The sequence below is a fragment of the Corvus moneduloides genome, chromosome 10, assembly GCF_009650955.1.
Source record: "Corvus moneduloides isolate bCorMon1 chromosome 10, bCorMon1.pri, whole genome shotgun sequence".
NCBI classification, from domain to species: domain Eukaryota; kingdom Metazoa; phylum Chordata; class Aves; order Passeriformes; family Corvidae; genus Corvus; species Corvus moneduloides.
This window is the reverse complement of record NC_045485.1, coordinates 26997351-27016567: the sequence shown is the minus strand read 5'-3', so window position 1 is coordinate 27016567 and position 19217 is coordinate 26997351. Positions and strand designations below refer to the sequence as shown.

At 50.5% G+C, this 19217-nt stretch overlaps 2 protein-coding genes across 4 annotated transcripts; both read right to left on the bottom strand.

The window, feature by feature from the left end:
* Positions 1-724: 724 nt before the first annotated feature.
* C10H3orf33 (chromosome 10 C3orf33 homolog) lies at positions 725-6414 on the bottom strand. Its single transcript, XM_032119987.1, has 5 exons — positions 6319-6414; positions 6162-6221; positions 3386-3539; positions 2569-2729; positions 725-1898 (listed from the first exon to the last, which is right to left on the bottom strand). The coding sequence occupies exons 1-5, from the start codon at positions 6412-6414 to the stop codon at positions 1626-1628; spliced, it is 744 nt and encodes a 247-aa protein (XP_031975878.1). The 3' UTR covers positions 725-1625.
* Positions 6415-7877: 1463 nt separating this feature from the next.
* Positions 7878-18683, bottom strand: SLC33A1 (solute carrier family 33 member 1). Of its 3 annotated transcripts, XM_032119770.1 has the most exons (7): positions 17941-18683; positions 13884-13979; positions 13564-13754; positions 12756-12940; positions 11781-11898; positions 10799-11014; positions 7878-9191 (listed from the first exon to the last, which is right to left on the bottom strand). In XM_032119770.1, the coding sequence occupies exons 1-7, from the start codon at positions 18656-18658 to the stop codon at positions 9024-9026; spliced, it is 1692 nt and encodes a 563-aa protein (XP_031975661.1). In that variant the 5' UTR covers positions 18659-18683; the 3' UTR covers positions 7878-9023. The 3 variants fall into 3 exon arrangements, with proteins under 3 accessions (XP_031975661.1, XP_031975662.1, XP_031975663.1); XM_032119771.1 differs by lacking the exon at positions 13884-13979; XM_032119772.1 differs by lacking the exons at positions 11781-11898; positions 13564-13754; positions 13884-13979.
* Between the last annotated feature and the right edge of the window lie 534 nt (positions 18684-19217).

The following is a 19217-nucleotide window of genomic DNA, read 5'->3' as shown; positions in this document are numbered from 1 at the left end:
GAAAATAAACCATAACTGTTCAATTATGCCCAGCTCAGAAAAGCTCCTCCTACTTCCCAGCCATAGGAACAGGAACACCTATAAAGCCCCAGGAGAAGCGGATTTTTGCTGAGCCTGAACGTGTACTTTGGGGTTCAAACTCAGCTTTGAGTTTTGCTCCGGAGGGTGTCGTGGCCAATCCCGAATCCCTGACTGACTGATGAGTTTCATGTCCAAGAACCACGGTGGTGGCTGGCCCAGCCCTTCGCTGTCTTATGCATAAATCCAGAATCCCACCTTTTTTATTTTTCATTTTCAAACAGGCACAGACACCTGGTTTGCTGCCCCAGAGCTGCTCCCCACACTGCGTTCCAACACACTGCAGGTGTTTCATGGCTTGCTGCTCCCTAGCACCAGCCTCACCCTGGGAGGACCAGGAACAAAAGGAGTAAAGAACCACTAACATCTATTCTTGCCCAAGGAAACTGGGTTTTTTTTAGGATCTCAGGAGTCACAACTTTGCCCTGAAGTCAGCAGAGAAAATGCTGATGTAGCGACTAATTGCCAGACAAGCAGTGCTCAATTATGAAGTTTTCTTTGTACCACACTCTTCTCCTCAGTGTTTCACTGGAAAGCAATCACACAGAAAGAAAGAAAATCTGTAAAACACTTCACTTTAAATACATATTGGGACTGTGGGAGGTTAAACAAGGGCCAAAAGCTCGGTATATAAAACATGCAACAATAAACTTAAGAAATTCAATCTTTATTCTAAGAATATTTACAACATAAATAGTAATACACTCATATACTTCACATGTGTATCAAAAATAAAGCAAGAATTTAAGTTCTTAGGACAGTCTGATCCTCCTTGTCAAATTTCATGGTAATGTTCTATATTCATCTAATTTTAGATACTTACAGAACCATCAGAAAGAAACAACATAGGTTCTTCCTCTTCAAATGAAAGGTGTCTTTGAAAAATTTGGATTCCTGACATTATATTCTTTGATACACCAAGTGGTTTTTTACCCCGAGGAACTTTAGTTATTACAACCTTATCAGCTTTTGAAGATCGGCCGTAACAAATCACCTTTTATATCGCTAACAATGCAACCCGTTATTCAAGATGAATGAGTTTTAAACCACAAATTACACAAAAAAACGTAGCACAAGAACAGAATTCAAACAAAAAGTTTGTCTTTGAACCCATCCCACGAGCTTTGTAAAGGCCTGACATGGGGTTTCTGTCCAGTGTGAGCTCGGCAGCAATGGCACATTACAGAGGTGTGAAGTGGCACTGCACCTCCAACCTGCACTGTCCCTGCTGCCCTGCCTGGGCAGCACAGGTTGGAGGGGTTTAGCAGGTGGGAAACTGGACAGCTAATTTAGGACATCACTGTGGAGAAGTCTGGCATCAGAACATTTTCATTGGTGGCCTGCACGCTGCTACTAAAACTTCAGTCCCATGTGGGTTATGATAGGGGATAGATTCCATATAACCCATGAACTGGGGGTTTATATTCTGTGTAACCCAGTAACTGTGCGGTTTGTGTTCCAGACAGGGACCCTCAACATCCCAGCACTGATTGTGATCACAAACAGACACAAATCCCACAACTTGGGGAACTGCATTCCCCACCTCTTTACCTCTCGGTGGAGCTTCTAACCCAGCTCACAAACTGTTTCAGCCTCAGCAGGAATTTATTGCTGCTTATGCGCTCCTGGATTCTTTCAGAGTAGCTTTGGTCTTTCCATATGCCTTTATTTTTCTTCACAGCCTTTAACTCTGCCCGGAGGAGCCTTTTGTGCAGTTTCCAGTAGAGGCGGGAGTGGTGAGGCAGTCCCTCAATCCGGGCTGCTCTGCCCAGCCCTTGGCTCAAGAGCTCTTCATTCAAGCACACGCTGAGAAGTCCACCCTGTAAAAAAAAATTAAATAAATAACAGATAATTATAACAGATAATAACAGTAAACAGATATTCACCATTGAAATGGGGTTATTTGGGGTCTGGTGTGAACTCCCTCAGAGGTACAAGCTTTACTCATGGCTAAATCTACACTTTGGCAGAAGAAGTTAAAAGTGAAGAGGAATCCAGGTGACTTAAAACCCAACTCCAGTGTGACAGTGGGCAGGCCCTGGCACAGGGTGCCCAGAGCAGCTGGGGCTGCCCCTGGATCCCTGGCAGTGCCCAAGGCCAGGCTGGACATTGGGGCTGGGAGCAGCCTGGGACAGTGGGAGGTGTCCCTACCCATGGGCTGGGACTGGATGGTCTTTTAAGTCCTTTTCAACCCAAACCATGGATTCTATAATGCAAGGCATTTGTGAGGGAACATTGGATAATCCAAACACTAGGCTAATCAGAACTACAGGATGCCTGTTTGGCACTGGCAGAGAAACACATTCCTGCCATGAATCAGTCTGAAAAACTGTTGCTCCTGCAATCAGATTTGCAAATGCAACATTTAAAATTCACACCAAGGAAGATAAATCATAAATAATAACATTTGTTAAATGTACTGAGATAACCATGTGACTACACTCACATTTAAAACCACAGATCAGAGCCAGTTTTTGTGTCTCTCTTTACCTTATGGACTAAAACAAGACACTCCAGGGCTGAGCTGTCCCTTCCCAGGAGCTGGAACCACAGGGGCTGTTTGGGGAGCAGCTCCCGCTGCAGCCAGGCCGTGCTGCCTGGAGCCAGCTCCACCCCAGCCAGGCGGATCAGCAGGAGCCCCTCCGGCTGCCCTGCAAGGGAAAGGGAGAAATCTGGTGCTGGGGGAAAGCTCAGGCTTTGCACAGACTCTCAGCTGTTGGTAATGAATTGATTCCCATGGACTAAAAGAATCCCTTTTAGTTCCTCAAAGCAAACAAGAATTTGGTCTCATCTCTTCTTCAGGAAAAAAAAAATTCAATATTGCCTAATTGAAAATCAATTTTGGTTTATTTTGCATGTAGAGAAAAGGATCTGCTCCCACTCTCAGCCACTATCCTTTATCCAAAGGGGTGGAAGCATCAGCACCTGCTGGTGTTTGCAAAGCCAGTTTGAGAGTCACAGAGGTGAAGGACAGTTTGTTTCTGACAGCAAAAGTGTCCCCAAAAATGGGTGTCTGCAAATAAAAGCACAATCCCAACAGAGGCTTTTTGCCAGGACTGAGATGAGCTGTGCCTGAATGCGCACTTTTGCTGCTGGAAGGTATCACAGTAAGGATTAACACAAACACCGTAGTTACAAACTCTCCTCATGTCTTTTATTCCCCAGTTTCCCACCTGTAAAGCACGGAAAGACCAAAAGGCAGAGCTGGAAATGTGCCTCAGCCCTTCCTCTCAAGCTTGCAGCCACTCTAAGAGCAGCACATTTCATTTCTGCCCTTGCACTTCACACTCTTTTCCTCATTACTCACATTTTCTCTGGATGGCTGTGATGAAAGGAATGCTGATGGGAATGTGCTCAACTTCCAGGCCCTTCTCTGTGATGTGATGTAATTTCCCTCTCAGTTTTACATTCTTTTCTACGAACTCCACAGGTATATCCAAAGGACTTGTGAACTTTGTTGTCTATTGATGGAAGGAAGAGCAAGACAAAATTTTAAGAAAAAATGTAGAACGGTTACAGCCACACTAAATCCAATCTCTTAAAACAGTTTGGGAACTTACACCTCTGTTATCAGACACCATGGGCAAGAAAATATAGATATATATTTAATAGTGATCAGTTGCAGAAGCTGTGCCAGCCTCTCCAGACTTGCCATGTTCCCTGTTTTACAGGACTTGCAACATCAGTGTGGACATAAAAACCAGGCTTAGAGAAAGAACAGAAACTGCCGGTTTTTGAGCAATGCCTATTGAAGTTCACTTGATTCCCCATAAAAAGAGTGTTTTAGAAGCAGCCTGAATGGGGCTGGGATAGGGGTGAAAGGAAGCCAAAGGACAGACACGCTGAAAACAAAGGCAGAGCAGGGAGGGCAGAAACAACCCCACCTTTGATGCGGGAGGAAACGAGGAGACAGACAAAGGCAGGTGAACAGCTTTGAGAAGATCACAAGAAGATTAAATTTGATACTACAGCCTGGGAGGAGCCAAAGGGGATGGTTATGTGATCACACAGGAAAACCAAGCTGAGCAGCAGCAAAGACTTGGGCCGTGCCACAGGAATGGAGCAGCCACAGGTCTGGGGTGAGGGAGGATGGATGGGTGAGACCCCAAAAAATTAGGACCCCCAAAATTTGAGACACTGAAGTCTCACTGTAAGAGGCCTTAGCAGAGTGCTGACCTACTTCTACACAGCTGTGAAACCCGCTGACCACTGACGTACAACTGCTGGGAAAAAACCCACCAAAACACAACTAAAGATGTGTCTCCTGTGTGTTATTTATTTAGCAAATCTCCCCCTCTGCAGTCCATAAGGCCTCCCACTAGGAACACAGGAATTTGGGACCTTGCAGGCAGGAAGCCTGAAGGTTTTCAAGCAAAGAAGTTGTTCAAATCTGAACTCGTTTAAAGCTCTGGAAGCTCCACCAGCCAGGTTAATGCACTCACAGGCCCTTGGGTCAAAAGCAAACAAACAAAAAATAGAGAAAAATAATTCTGGTAACATTCGTAGTTCAGGTTTTCTGGTAGGATTTTAAAGCAAAAGCTCCACACAAATGTTCTCTTGTAGCATTTGGAATTGTGCAGAGGGAAGATGAGGGTAACTGATTTTTCCAAGCAGCTGGAACCCTGTGGAAGCGCGATGGTTCCTGCCAGTGGAGATTCAGCTTTTCCAGGAGTGAGCAGCGTGGTGTTAGTGCAGCGTGACCTGACCATCCCGGGAGTGAGGGAAGATTTGGGTGATGTTTAAAACCATTCAGAAGCAGTTCTCTGCGTGGAAGGGCAGAGAGTACACGAGGAAACTCCTGTTTCAGTTGTGTTTGGACAAGTGAGGGTCCTCGAGCTGCACAGCGGGACAGGGAACGGCCCATTACCCCTCCAAGAGGCTTTAGGAGCAGGCAAACACAAGGAACCCGTGGAGATGCCACAAGACAGTGATATCGAGCCCCTCAAGATCTGAATCAAACTTTGCTGGTGTTTTTCAGTTGTTAATCAGTAGCTGTAGCAGGACCGTTATGATTAAGCAATCGCATTGTGAACCTTGCACGCTTGGCTAATCATTTGTTTTAAGGAAAAGTGAAGACAATGCCAAGATGAATGGGCTGTCTGGGCGGGAGCCACCAGGAGTGGAGGCAGCAGCGCGGAGCCGTCCCTGCGGAAAGGCAATTCCAACAGTGGGACAGCGCGACCACTGACCCACTGACCACCCAGGCCTAGGGCACCCCGGCCTCAGACGGAGGGAAGGGCTGGGCCTGCGGGCTGATTAACATGGAAACCAGAGGTACAACTAACGCAGAGGGGGTTGAGCACGAATTAATAGAAAAGTTATGTAATTTGTAAGCAGTGAACGCTGATGCTTTCTTAAATACATAAATAACGCTAAGTATTGAGGAGTGGGAAGCCTTTCGGGGGAACCACCAGCTCCTGCTTTGAGCAAACCAGAACAAAACACAGGAATGCTTTGGCCGTGCCGGCGGGAACAGCCCGCGGGCGGGACAACCACGGGGCGAGAGGCAGGCCCGGCCCGGCCCCCTCCGCCCGCGGCCCCCGTGCCGGGCTCCCCCCGCATTCCCCGGTTCTGAGCGGCCGTGCCGGGCTCCCCCCGCATTTCCCGGCCCCGAGCGGCCGTGCCGGGCTCCCCCCGCATTTCCCGGCCCCGAGCGGCCGTGCCGGGCTCCCCCCGCATTTCCCGGCCCCGAGCGGCCGTGCCGGGCTCCCCCCGCATTCCCCGGTTCTGAGCGGCCGTGCCGGGCTCCCCCCGCATTCCCCGGTTCTGAGCGGCCGTGCCGGGCTCCCCCCGCATGCCCCGGCCCCGAGCGGCCGTGCCGGGCTCCCCCCGCATGCCCCGGCCCCGCGCGGCCGTGCCGGGCTCCCCCCGCATTCCCCGGTTCTGAGCGGCCGTGCCGGGCTCCCCCCGCATTTCCCGGCCCCGAGCGGCCGTGCCGGGCTCCCCCCGCATTCCCCGGTTCTGAGCGGCCGTGCCGGGCTCCCCCCGCATTCCCCGCCCCCGGGTCCGTGCCGGGCTCCCCCCACGCCCCCGGGTCCGTGCCGGGCTTCCCCCGCATGCCTCGGGCCCAGCCCCGCACTCACCACGCGGAGGCTCCGCGCCAGCAGCAACACCCCGGCCACGGCCGCGCCGGCGATCAGGCCCTGCGGAGGAGAACGGGGCTCAGCGGGGCCCGGCCCGGCCCAGCGCCCCCCCCGGCCCGGTTCCCGCCCGGCCCCGGTTCCCGCCCGGCCCCGGTACCCGCAGCAGCCCCAGGTGCGCGTCCGCCCACTCGGAGAGCCGGGCCAGGGCCAGCGCCGCCCGCTCGGAGCCGCCGCCGCCGCCGCGCTCCGGCATCGCCGCGTCCCGAGCGCCCCCGCGGGCGGCTGCGAACCCCGCCCGGGGCCAGCGCTGCCACGGAGCGACACCGGCCCCGGCCAGCCCCGCCCGGACACCGCCGGGGATCCAGGGGCAGCCCCAGCTGCTCTGGGCACCCCGTGCCAGGGCCTGCCCACCCTCCCAGCCAGGAATTCCTTCCCAATCTCCCATCCATCCCTGCCCTCTGGCACTGGGAAGCCATTCCCTGTGTCCTGTCCCTCCATGCCTTGTCCCCAGTCCCTCTGCAGCTCTCCTGGAGCCCCTTTAGGCCCTGCAAGGGGCTCTGAGGTTTCCCCGGAAGCCTTCCCTTCTCCAGGCTGAACTCTGCATTAAGCTCCTCAAAGCTGTACCATATCTTCTCTGACCCTTCAGATGCTCCGTTCTTCTTGACATTTTAAATTTGTTTGGTTTGTTATTCTTGTTGCTTTGGTTTGGGTTTTTTTTTTGTTTGGTTTTTTAATGTTAAATATGTTTAAGTCTGCAATAATTCTAATGTTAAAAAGAAAAATCACTTTCAAACAGAGCTGGTAGAAAAAAAAGTAGCAAGACCAAAATATTATGGGCTCTCTTCAGCAGCCTGCTAAGGGGCTGGCACAGCAGTAACATTTCCAACTTATAAAACTGCTATTTAAATTAAAAGCACAAATCCATCACTTGTTTCACCAGTTTGAAAAAGGACACAGTTATTTATTTCAGGTAACATATCTATTCCTACTGATTTGGAGTTTATGTGCAATTTTGATGTTGTTAAGATAATCTAATTATTGATAAGCAATCCTCAACCCATCTTTATTAGAGACAAGTTTCATTCATACCTTCAGAAATAGTGAAGCAAAATTGCAAAGTAAAACCCAACTCTGATACACCTGCAAATTTCAATTTTCAGCTTTTGCACTTCAAGTTTTTCCTCACCATCAGAAAAGGTAAAACAGCTCCTCTAGTTACGGTCAAGATGCAATTAAATAAGCGGCCCATGGTTCCAGTGAGGATACAGAACTGAAGTGCCTCACAGAGTTAATGCAATGGAGATGATGGGATGGGGGCTGAAAGGTGCAGCCATAAATCTGATGTATTTCTATGTTGATTCTGCGCTTACGCAGAGGAGAAGCTGGAAGATGTTCAGCTTGGGCAGTAAAACCCATGTGATATCACTTAGCATGACTGGTTTTGCTGTGCTTGAAACAAACTGTGAGGTGTGTCCCCCAAGGGAGAGGGAAGGGACAGAGAACAGGAGGTGGTGTCCAGGGAAGCACGAGGTCACAGCGTCCTCTTCCAGACCCCTCCTTAATCCTGATGCCAAGGAGACCCTTTGTACACCCACCCACCCCCCCAGGCACTCCAGAGATGATATTGGGCCACTTTTCCCCCAAAACACAGAAGATCCCAACCCCATCCCAGCCTAATCCTTCAAATATTGACAAGAAACATGGCAGAGAACCTCGTCCACCTTTCCAAGGGACGTTTAATAGTTTTCCTTTTTAATAGCAATGTTCCACATACACCCAGCGGGGTCCGAGTGCCTCTCCAGCACCTGTGGGTCCCTAAGGCACTCAGGAGGGAGCTCAGTGGGAGAAATCCAACGGGAATGTTTCCACCACATGGCACCAGCAGTGAATTCTGTAGCAGCTCTGCCACAGGACTGCGCCTGTTGGGTTTCTGTGAGGGCGAGGCCTGCACCAGCTCACTGGGAATTTGGCAACTTTGTCACCACCAACTCACTCTTCTCACCCCCAGCTGGGGGAAGTCTCCGTGTTCCCACTGCTTTTGAGAATGAATATTCAAATTTCAGTAATACAGTTTGGAAAACCAGCGGATTGGTTTTCCTCTCTCAACTCATCCTTCCAAAGGCCCACGTGCCCTCCCTTGGAAAGCACCTCCAGTTCCAGCTGCAGGACTCAAGGCTCAGAGGATTGTGCGTTACTCCAGTCCTACCTTACAGCATTTTGCCGTCAAGAAAGTACCTTGAACGTAAATCAAACTGCCTTGAAGCAGCAGAAATAAATTAAACGAATGTAATTTGTTTATAAAAATATTTTCTTATAAATCTTTAAAGCTTATAAAAGCCAGAAAATACATTTAAAAGAATCTCCGGAACATTTCATCCTTTGAAGCGTGGTTACAGTTCAGAAAGTGAGAAGAAGCAAAGCCCACAGACATCTCACACTGATCTTCCCACAAAGAAATCCACAGTACCATGCTTAACCTCAAAGTCAGAATGCCTTAGGCATCCTTCCCCGGGTCAGCTGCCCTGTCAGATCATTTCTGTGTGAAAATAAAAGCTGGCACTCAGCTGGCGATGCTGCTGCCTCAACAGCCACGGCACGAAGAGCTTTTCTAGAGGTGCCCTATGGAATCAGCAGCTCTGGAGTCAGGGATAAGCATGGAGCTCTGAGGTGCTGCTTTAGCCATTCCTTTCTGAACTGACCCTGTGCTCTGGGGAGGGCAGTGGTGCCACACACAGCCCTGCCTCGGCCACACGATCTCCCTGCGTGGCACAGAAACACCGAGATTCCGGGGTGCTAATTATGGGATATGTCTTTGTAATAAAACTAAAACCACCTTGCTGGTCCATCCAACACCTAAGTGCATCAATTGCTCCTCTTGCACTTCCACGAAGACTGTCCTTCGTCCTGCAGCTTTTTGAATTTTGGTCCAAGGAAGAACCACCAGGCAAAGCCCAGGATGACGCAGATGACGGACTCCACGTAGTAACCGTCCAGGGTGGTGACGCAGGAACCCCCAGCTCCTGTGCACAGCTGCAACAGAGCACAGGTTAATGCACTGAGTGCTTCCACACAGCACTCCAGAGCTGCTGGGGTCTCCTTGCTACTGGTCATGACTAAATAGAGTTGTTTACTCTTTGTTGTTTCCCATGCAGTTGGTCAGAGAGGCTTTTGAGCTGATCAGCAGAATGAAAAGTAATAAAGTAACAAACCTGCTCTAAAAGGGCAAACTCCAGAAAACACAAACTGCCCCACTGCCTGTGCTGGCCGGGAGCTGCAACCACTGGTCCTGATCTCATGGAGAAAGATGATTTTTTTTCCTAGCCATCCATGTTGTGGACTCCCCATCCCTGGCAGTGCCCAGAGCCAGGCTGGACAGGGCTTGGAGCAGCCTGGGACAGTGGAAGGTGTCCCTGCCCCTGGCAGGGGGTGGGACTGGATGGGCTTTAAGGTCCTTCCAACCCTTCTATGATTCTGTGTTCTGTGTCCAAGTGATTCACACCCAGGATGGTTCTGAACTGGAAGACAAACCCACAGCATTCAAGGGGTGAGTGTACAGCACGGGATTGTTTCTGCTATTGTTTGGCTCTCAACTCTGCTCTAATCCCAGGATTAATCAATCCTCTGAGCTGAGGCTCTGCCAGCATTTTCATTATTCTGAGACATATCAAGATCAGATTAGGAATAAGAAGGGAGTGGTGTGGTGGAATGTCACCAACTGGGAGGATGTGAGAAAAGGTCAGAGGAGTGAGGTGAAGGAGGAAGGACTCAATTTCACACAGGGAACCTAATCAGTGGCAAGCTAATGAGTGAGAGGCTGAGAAAGCACCTGCTGCAGAAGCAGTTTCCCCTCTGCAGCAGCAAAAACTGCAACTCCAGTTCAGACAAGTCATGCTGGACTCCAGAACACCTTGTTCATTTAGAGAACCTCCACGTCGTAGAGCATCCTGACATTCAGGAGTGAAATACATCTCAGCCATGAGCACAGAAAAAACCCCCAAACATTTCCACTCCTCAGCCATGTCAAATGTCTCATTTGCTGTGAGGAGGTGAATTTGAAATGTTGCTTTCCCAGCAGTTTTGTGTCCTGTTGTTTGATTTGTGTACAGCAAGTTCTTTGTTCTCTTCCACAGCGCTCCCAGAACTGGGCAGACAGCCAGTCCCACCTGATTTCATGGGGGAAGTGGACACCACAGTCAGCAGAGCAGCATCTTGGAGGAGGTATCAAGGCAGGCAGAAAAGAAGCCTCCAGGGAGACAGGAGAAAGAAAAACCTACCACAGAAATGGAGGGGCCTGAGGGACAGAGAGCCTGCCAAGGACAGAGCCCCTGACTGCACAACTCAGAATCATCCCGACAGCCTCCTCACACTGCACGGAATGTGGCACCAGTCTGGTGCTTCTACCCCAGCTCAGCACGGGAAGAAAGGGCCAACTACTCTGCAGCTGCAAACCCTTGGTTATTCAGAGTGTGCAGGTACTAACAGACTGGAGTTTATCAGACAGGAAAATGAGCTCCATCAGTGGGAACTTTTAAGCACAAGCTATACATCGTGAAGGTTTTCAAAGGCAAAAAAAAAAACCGCAAGAAGCAATTTAATTGAGACATTGAGCAGAGACCCCCCCAGGCCCCCAGCCTCACCTCTGCGGCCGCTGCAGTGGCACAGGTGTGGCCCTGGGCCCCGACACACTCCTTCACTGTGAGGGGGTCCACCAGCCACAGGGCCACCGTGGAGGGCCAGTTCCCCCCCAGGTTGGACACGGTGTTGAGCAGGGTCATGTAGGTGCCCCCGATGAGCGGGTCGCTGACCTTGGCGTTGAAGGCCATGATGGCCACGTACATGCTGTACAGGGTGATCTGAGGGACAAACACAGGCCAGAGTGTCCCCACGTGCAGTGACAGCTGAAACCCCCAGCATGAAAACCCCGCTGAGAGATCCCCTGAACTGAGCGGCACTGACTGAAAAATCATCCCAAGAGCAGCAGTTCCTCCTGCAGCCTGTCCCTGTGCTGACACGGGGAGTGGCCTTGCTGCTTGTCTCAAGTCATGCTGCAACAGACCCAGACTCACATGCACTGGCATGACTCAGGTTATCAAACTGAAATACAATCAGCCAGCTAAAATAGCATCTAAATGCAACACTTCTGCATTTAAAATCACCTCTCAAGGTACTGCATACATTTCAGTTCTGATCCAAAGACCATGCTGTATCAGGTGTTTGTTTCCCAAGTCTTTGGATCAGATCCATTATGATGTTCCTCCAACAAACAGGTTTTTTTTCTAGGACCAGGACCACATAACTTTATTTATTTGCACAACCAGCACGTTCATCAGCACGCCTATCAAGCTCAGACACAGTTCTGGGATTTCTCCAGCTCCTCTGTGCTTTTGAGCTTCTGGGTCTGGGGAAAAAGGAATCTGGGGAACTACACCAGATATGAACAACTAAAAGTAGCTCCCCAGATGATGTCCAGTGGAGCACAGGGAATAGGGAGGAGTAACACTGGCAAGAGTATTAGAAGTCAATCTAGCCACACAGCACAGGTCAGGCTTGGAGGGATTCCAGTGTGAGCCAGGACAAGGCAGGTAACAGCATTTCCCCTCCCCACACAGTGAGTGTTACCTGGTGTAGAGCGTAACTCAGCACCACCACAGCGTAGTAGTAGACAGGAAATCCTCCTTCCTGCTTTACTTTAGGAGCCCACCACACCAGAAAAGCGAATTCCAGGCCAAGCAGCAACCTGGAGGGATGACAAAGATGATTCGTTTTTCCAAGTAATTCTTCCCACGTGTTTCCTCAACACAAAGCAACTACTGAACAATCAGAGAGAGTACATTAAAATAGTTTAGATCTGAATAGTTACAACTATTTCCATCTCAGAATTAGACATTAAATATTTGACAAGCAGTGACATTGTTAAGTAGTAGCAGGAGAGCACTGCTCTAATGCTGCTATACATGCATGTCCCAAACACCTCTGATGCCTTAGGTTTTAACTTTTATATTTTTCAAATTCTTTACTGCCTGGTGTGTAACTCTGAAAGTTTCTTGTAGCCTGTTAATTTCTGCTCTCTCATGCTGGGCAGACATAACAAAGCCTCTCTGGTCCTGCTCTCCAAGGACACCCAGACTGTTCTAGGCCCAAAAAGTGTAAACCAAAAGCCTCTAAAGGGGGAGCAAGCTTGGGGAAATTACATCATTAAACTGAAGCTTTAATTGGAGAATTAACCCTGATATGCAGATGAACCAAACCTATAAAAGGGTGAGGAACTTGTGACCTGTTGTCCATCTTGGGGTCCATCCTGGCAATAGCTTCTGGCTCCCCAGGGGTACCTTTGAAGGCCTTTCAAATAAATCCCTCCCTTTATTCCCTTACTCCTGTCTAGTGCCCATTTCTAGGAGGCCTCTTAAGGCATCACCTCATGCTCTGCTTTCACACAGAGACACTGCATGAATCAGACAGTCCAGCTCACTGTGAGAATTCTGACACACTTCTTTGGACCTGGAAGTCAGAAAGTTACACAAGAAACCCTACACATGATCTGAACACACAAATTGAGCACATAGACTACTGTGTTTCACTAACATGAGGCTTCACCTGTAAGGCATTGCTTTGTAGAAGGTGTTCAGGGGCTGGGGGCCCGCTGTGTATTTGCTGATAACCAGAGGCAAGATGATCTGCAAAGGAACCATTGGAACTGCCAGCAGAGCCAGGTGCTCTTTGGGGACTCCCTCCTCCACCAGCTTGAGTCCTGTTACGGCATCTGCTGCTGAAAACCCAACCTGCAATGTCAAGGAGACAAAATAAGCTGAGGAGAACAGGGAGTTTGGCTAGAAATTCAATTATACTCACTATCAAGTAAACTGAGAAATGGGATAGAGGACAAATCACTTCTGCCTCTGATTTGATTTCCAAATTAGTTTCTACATGTTCTACACTTGCACACTTCTTATTGTCATCAGAGCCAAAACTATTCCAAGAACATTGAGTAGCACTAGCCATTCATTCCTGTGCCTGCACTGCTGTTGGCATCCCCAATGTCCAACAGGGAGCCATGGAAACCCAGCTTGGACAGAGCTGGGGATTCTGAGAATAGTGTTGCAGTTAAAAAATAAAACATTTTCTGTCCTTTTAACTGCAGGCTACACAGCCTGTTTAAAAAGTGTACTTTACTTTAATACCATGCTGCCACCAAACTTCTCTTCAGTGCTTGTGTTAAACACAAAAGCTCACACAAAGCTTTTCTGCTGCACAGCCCTGCTCAGCACAATGAGATAAGCCATTTTGTGTAAATTTCATGTGAAAATTCACAACTCTGATGACAGCCAATAGCAACACTAAGTTACATCCCAGCAGCCTTCCAGACTCTGATCAGCATTTAACAATTCTTAATGTATTTACTTACTTTTGAAGTGAGGATCAGAGACAGAAAGTAAAGAACTGCTGGCATCTTGACTATTGAGAATAGCAGCCTGTATGTGTCAGTGATGCCTTTTGTTTCTTCCTTTGCTGGTATTAGCTCCTGGTTTTCCTTTTTCAAAAAGGCAACCAATGTAGTGGTAACTAAGAAGACAGCTCCCCAGAAAAACAAGAAATCTGGAGGGGAAAATAAAATAAAAATTTCATTGTAGCACCCATGATTGACAGTTGTAAAATATAAACCTAGTAATCAAAGTGGAATAAAAACAAGCAGCAAAAGCAAACCACAAGCACAGAGCTACTTACAGTGAGTGACACAGCTCTGCCCTCCTCTGAAAGGAGGTGTTTGCTGGAGCTGAGGCAGAGGAGCAGTAGCAAACCAGGTCACCTCCCTGCTGTTTGCTGGGTTATTACCACAGTGAGCACGTTGGAGGAGAAACAGAAGCAAAAATGAACGTGTTGAAGGATTACACACACAACCACTAATGGCTGATAAAGGAGAAAAAACCACATGTCATAGTTAGAAGACAGGGAAGAACCTCCAGAGGCAGAATTCCTTCCCAGCTCCCCAGCTGCCTTACTGTGCAGTCATGGAACCACTCTGTGCCTCAGCTCTACATACATGTCTATCTAATATCCATCTCCCAGCTGGATTTATGAGTGTGAAGATGGCCTAAGGAAAGTTTTTACAGAGTTGTAAGGAGTCCTCCGTTATGTCTGGTTGAAGTGGAGACTTGGCAGAGTTCAAATGCTCTGTTTTAAGCAGATCAGTGTCTGCGAAACCATGGATGTGAGAGCAGTGAAAAAACACCAAGACAGTACTTTTTGATTTAGTGAATGGGTAATTCAAGATAATCCTATCCTCTGCCTCTATGACAGAGGCAGGAAAGAACTCAGCCACGTGCAGAGGGTGGGACAGAAGCAGCCTTTAATCTTCCTCCTCGGGAGCAACTCCAGCAGCCTCTGGGAGACTTGAAAGGCAGCAGCAAGGGCTGATGAAAGGGCAGGGACAGCGCAAAGGTTCAGTCAATTATCGCCTGCTTCTCATGCACAGGAGGAGAGCAGGCGAGCAGGGAAGAAAATGTGCAAGGACTGCTCGAAGTGTATCCCACCATTCTCAGGGCAACAGAGAAAAGGCTTTTCAAGCCATTTCTGTTACTTTTCCCTTTCCTAAAACAAACATGACCTCATAACCAACACTGTCAGATTGCTCTCTCTCTTAAAGAAAAGGTGCCCCAAACAGCCATTGTCAAGGAAAGATGTATTTTCTGAGAGTCTCACTAATCACAGCTGCTGGTTACAAAGGACATAGAGGAGCAGTCCTCTAATAATAACCCCGAGCATTATCACTGCACTGAGAGACACACAGTGCAAGGATGGGGATAGAAATAGCTCTGAGCATCATCACATGAGTGCTCCTGATCAGGCCAGCCCTGTCATCTGCAGCACAGCACTGCAGGGGCTGCATCAGCAACAAAGCAAAGCAAGGAAAAAAAAAAACCCCACCATGTATATATACAGTAGTCCAGACAAGAAAAATTGGGTTTTGAGGCTGTAGGCAGTTTACACAAAAATAAAGTACATTTCCTTTCAAGTACAGTGAACTTCACCAACAGGCTACAAGCAAAAGAACTTTGAAATTACAGTTTACATAAGGGATTTCAAGCACAAAGTTTCTGGTCCCACCACTACTGCTTCCCCCATCCCTGTTTTGTCTCTGCAGCTACACTGCTGGTAACAAAATAAACCACTGAGATGGGGCAAAACAAGTTTTTGAACTGAGTCAGGGATGGATCAGGCTGGAACACAACCACAAAGAAGGTACCCAGGTGGTACAGGTCCCAAGAGCTGTACCTGCACAGGTACACAGGATCTCCTCCCAGGAGGAGGGGTGCTCCACGGTCCCTGGCACAGATAAATGGGGGTGGCCTTCAAGGGGCACCTTTGTCCTGTGCTCACTCTTTCCCTGTCCTCCCTCATGCTGGAACACGCAAACCAGGTAGGAATCACAAACCCAGCCAGGGAGCTTCCCCTGCTTTTAGAAAAACAAAGGTCACCTGAACAGCAAGTGCTAAATAAACCCCTGGATGTGCCAGGACAATCAGCCCACAGAAGGGTATTTCCCATTTCCTTCTCTGGCACTTCAGCCTGACACAGCCTCACACAGCCTTTGGTTTGGTGAATTTGATGATGGTTTTACATTTGTCCATATTATTTCCTGAAGTTAATGAGAACAATGAATGCTGCTGCTTCTCAGCAACTCAAAGCTGACTTAGGATCACGGAATATCTTGAGTTGGGAGGGACCCACAAAGATCATTCCAACTCCTGGCGCTGGACAAGACAACCCTGGGAGTGTTGTCCACATGCTCCTGGAGCTCTGGCAGCCTCGGGGCAGTGCCCATTCCTTGGGGAGCCTGTGCAGAGCCTCATCACCCTCTGGGGGAAGAACCTTTTCCTGATATCCACCTAAACCTCTCCTGACACAGCTCCAGCTGTTCCCTTGGGGTGCTGCCCCTCTGGATCATGGAGTGTTGACTTGTTCTTTCCCTGGCACTGGGCTCAGCCTATGACAAAAGTGCTCAGAGATCTGAGCTGGCAGAAAACATTCACCTTTTCCAGCAGTGAAGTTTTCTGCTGCTTTACCTGCCCAAACCTGCTCATCACGAGCCCATTACAGCCAGGGCAAGGACCAGCGAGCCCCTGTGCTCCTCGGTGAGCTGGTTACTCCTGCTGCTCTCAGCTGCTCCAGGGAAACACCAAACTGTGCCAGTCACACGACCAGGAAACGGAATTCCTTACAGTTTTACCACCTGAAAAACCATATCCTGCAACTACAGTGTCAGTCATCTGCTGTTCTTACTTCACCCACATCAATACTCCAGGGCAGGTTAAGGAGGTTGCATTGGTGCTGTTTGGGTTTGGGATAGTAATCTTGTAAAATCAGCACTTTTGTAATAGTAACAAATCCATTTATACGAACAGCCCTGAGTGGAAAAAACCCCAACAAACCAAAACCCTGGGCAGTGAGGGAAGTGCAGCCAAGCCAAGCTCTCTGAACACCAGCGCCTGCGAGTTGCATCAGCAGCAAAGACGTCAGGGTGCACTGCAGTGAGAGGGAAGGGACACACCAGCCCAGGAGCTGCACAGCACCAGGGTTAGCCAGGAACCAGCTGGGACACCTGGAGGGCCACTCTGTGCTCCTTGACATAGGCCAGACACGAGGCTGGCAGCAGGGAGCAAAGAGGAGGACCAGTCAGCAGTGGTTGAGAGCTGCAGAAACAAGGCAAGCACAGCAGTCTTGGAAACTGCTGTCCTGATTCACCCCTGAGGAAGGGGCAGCACAGAAAGCAAAACTACCCTTTACACAACAATTCCAGCCTGTTTTAGCATACCTGATCTCTGAGACGGCACAGGCAAGGCAACCAGTGTAGGAGGGGGAGATTGAAACCATGAGGATCTGCTCTTCATTCACTGCCAGGGTCACCCTGAGACTGCAGCCAGAAGCGGTGCCAGGATTTCCTGTCCTCCCTCAAACTTGCAACCAGCCTAGGTGCACTTGAAGCATCTCCTGGGTAATACCCCAACATCAACCACCACATAAAACCTTTCTGAGAAAAAACCCAAACCCCAGCAAACAGAAGCATCCCTACACTAACTAACAGCTAGTTGCGCTTGGATTACCACACTCCATTTAACTCATTGAAGAGAAAAATCAAATCCCCCTGAATTTACTAAAGTAAGGCCTTTCTTCAGAAACTGGCTACATGCTCAACCCTGAATATTTTCACTTCTACTTCTGTGAAAAATATCATATTGGAAGAATCCTTTTTTTTTTTTAATTCCCCTTTTCCCTCCTCCCAGATGGAGACTTTGGCTTGCTTTTTTTAAAGAGTAATCTAGTCCATGGCCATTAAACTAGGAGGAAAAAAAATATTTCCTCCCAAATGCTTAGGTCAGCCAAGATAATGACAAGGCAGGTTTCCCACACACGTAAGCCCAGAAAAATCTGAAGTCCAATGCATGTAGCTCTGCCAGCCTCCAAACAGGCTGTGCTTTCCCACTGGGCAAGGGACAAACAGAAGCTGTTTGGTTCCCAGCGTCAAACCACAGAGGGGTCCAGGCTCAGGGAAGAACCATCCTGAGGAAGCTATCACCACTATTATTAGGAAGAAATCCTTCCCTGGGAGGGTGGGCAGGCCCTGGCACAGGCTGCCCCGGAAGATGTGGCTGCCTCTGGATCCCTGGAAGTGTCCAAGGCCAGGCTGGACATTGGGGCTGGGACAGTGGAAGGTGTCCCTTCCAAACCAATGCATTCCATGGCTCTATCCCGGCACACCCAGGCTGCAGCGCCCCGGCCGTACCTGAGAGGGTGACGATGCCCTGGGGCTGTGGCTCGAACCGCAAGTACTTGTTGCAGAAGGAGGCGGACTCGAGGGCCAGGAACAGCACGTTGCCCAGGAAATAGCCGGCCGTCTGCCCCACGGAGTTGCAGGTGGAGGCGTAGCCCACGTTCTCCCGGGACAGCATGGTGAGCGCCCAGCCGTCCACCGCGATGTCCTGCGTGGCCGCCAGGAACTCGAAGAGGAAGAAGGTGACGGTGAGGGCCGCCACGTCGGGGCCGCGGCCGTGGCCGTCGCCCAGCAGCGCGTCCACCTGCGTGGACATGTAGATCATGAAGAGCCCCAGCACGTACTGCGTGGGCACCAGCCACGACTTGCGGCGGCCGAAGCCCCGCACGTACACGGCGTCCACCAAGGGCGCCCACAGCAGCTTCAGGCTGAAAGGCCAGAACACGAAGCTGAAGAAGGCCTGGTCGGTGTAGCTGGCGCTCTTGCTCTGCAGGATGAGCGGCACGCTGCCCGCCAGCCCCAGCGGGATGCCCTGCAGCACGTACAGCACCAGCAGCAGCAGGATGCTGCCCAGCTCCGCGCGGCACCCCCGCGCCGGCGCCGGCAGCAGCGCCTCGGTGTCCCCGGGCAGCCCGTCGGGAGGCGGCTCGGCCGTCACGTCCAGGCTGTGCTGGCGGGTGCCGGCGCGGCGCTGCCGCCCGCCCTCCTCGGCGGCGATGGCGGGCGCCATGTCCGGGAACGGCCCGGAGCGGCCCCGGCGCGGGCGGGAACGGCCCGGGAACGGCCCGGGAGCGGCCCCGGCGCCGCCGCGCTGAGGGAACCGCCCCGCCCCGCGCGCGCCAGACGTGGCCGCACCTCATTGGTGCACGCGAGTGATGTCATGCATAGCCCCGCCCCTGCCCCTGATTGACGGGCAGTGGGACCGGGACCGGGACCGGGACCGGGACCGGGACCGGGACCACTGGAGCATCTCCATGCCCAGGACAGGCTGAGGGAGCCGGGGCTGCTCAGCCTCGAGAGGAGCCCCAGCTGAGAGGGGCCCTCAGCCCTGGCTGTCCCTGGCTGCAGGGAGGGCTCAGGGCAGGGCCCGGGCTCTGCTCCGGGGCCCGGCAGCGGCACCAGAGACACGGGCAGGGCCTGAGCCCAGCAATTCCCCCGCACAGGAGGCAGATCTTTCCTATGAGCACTGGAACAGAGACCAGACAGGGTGTGGAGTGTCCTCACTGGGGATATTCCAGATCTATCTGGACACAGTCCTGTGCTGTGTGCTCTGAGATGACCCTGCTTGG

Excerpts from the sequence above, each read along its gene's own strand:
- C10H3orf33 (XM_032119987.1), bottom strand. The coding sequence starts at position 6,414 with ATGCCGGAGCGCGGCGGCGGCGGCGGCTCCGAGCGGGCGGCGCTGGCC. Across the intron at positions 6,222-6,318 it reads CGCACCTGGGGCTGCTGCGG|GGCCTGATCGCCGGCGCGGC; the intron begins GTACCGGGGCCG and ends TCTCCTCCGCAG. Across the intron at positions 3,540-6,161 it reads TGGCGCGGAGCCTCCGCGTG|ACAACAAAGTTCACAAGTCC; the intron begins GTGAGTGCGGGG and ends TTCCATCAATAG.
- SLC33A1 (XM_032119770.1), bottom strand. The coding sequence starts at position 18,658 with ATGGCGCCCGCCATCGCCGCCGAGGAGGGCGGGCGGCAGCGCCGCGCC. Across the intron at positions 13,755-13,883 it reads GCAGAGCTGTGTCACTCACT|ATTTCTTGTTTTTCTGGGGA; the intron begins GTAAGTAGCTCT and ends TTTCCCCTCCAG. Across the intron at positions 9,192-10,798 it reads CCACTGCAGCGGCCGCAGAG|CTGTGCACAGGAGCTGGGGG; the intron begins GTGAGGCTGGGG and ends GCTCTGTTGCAG.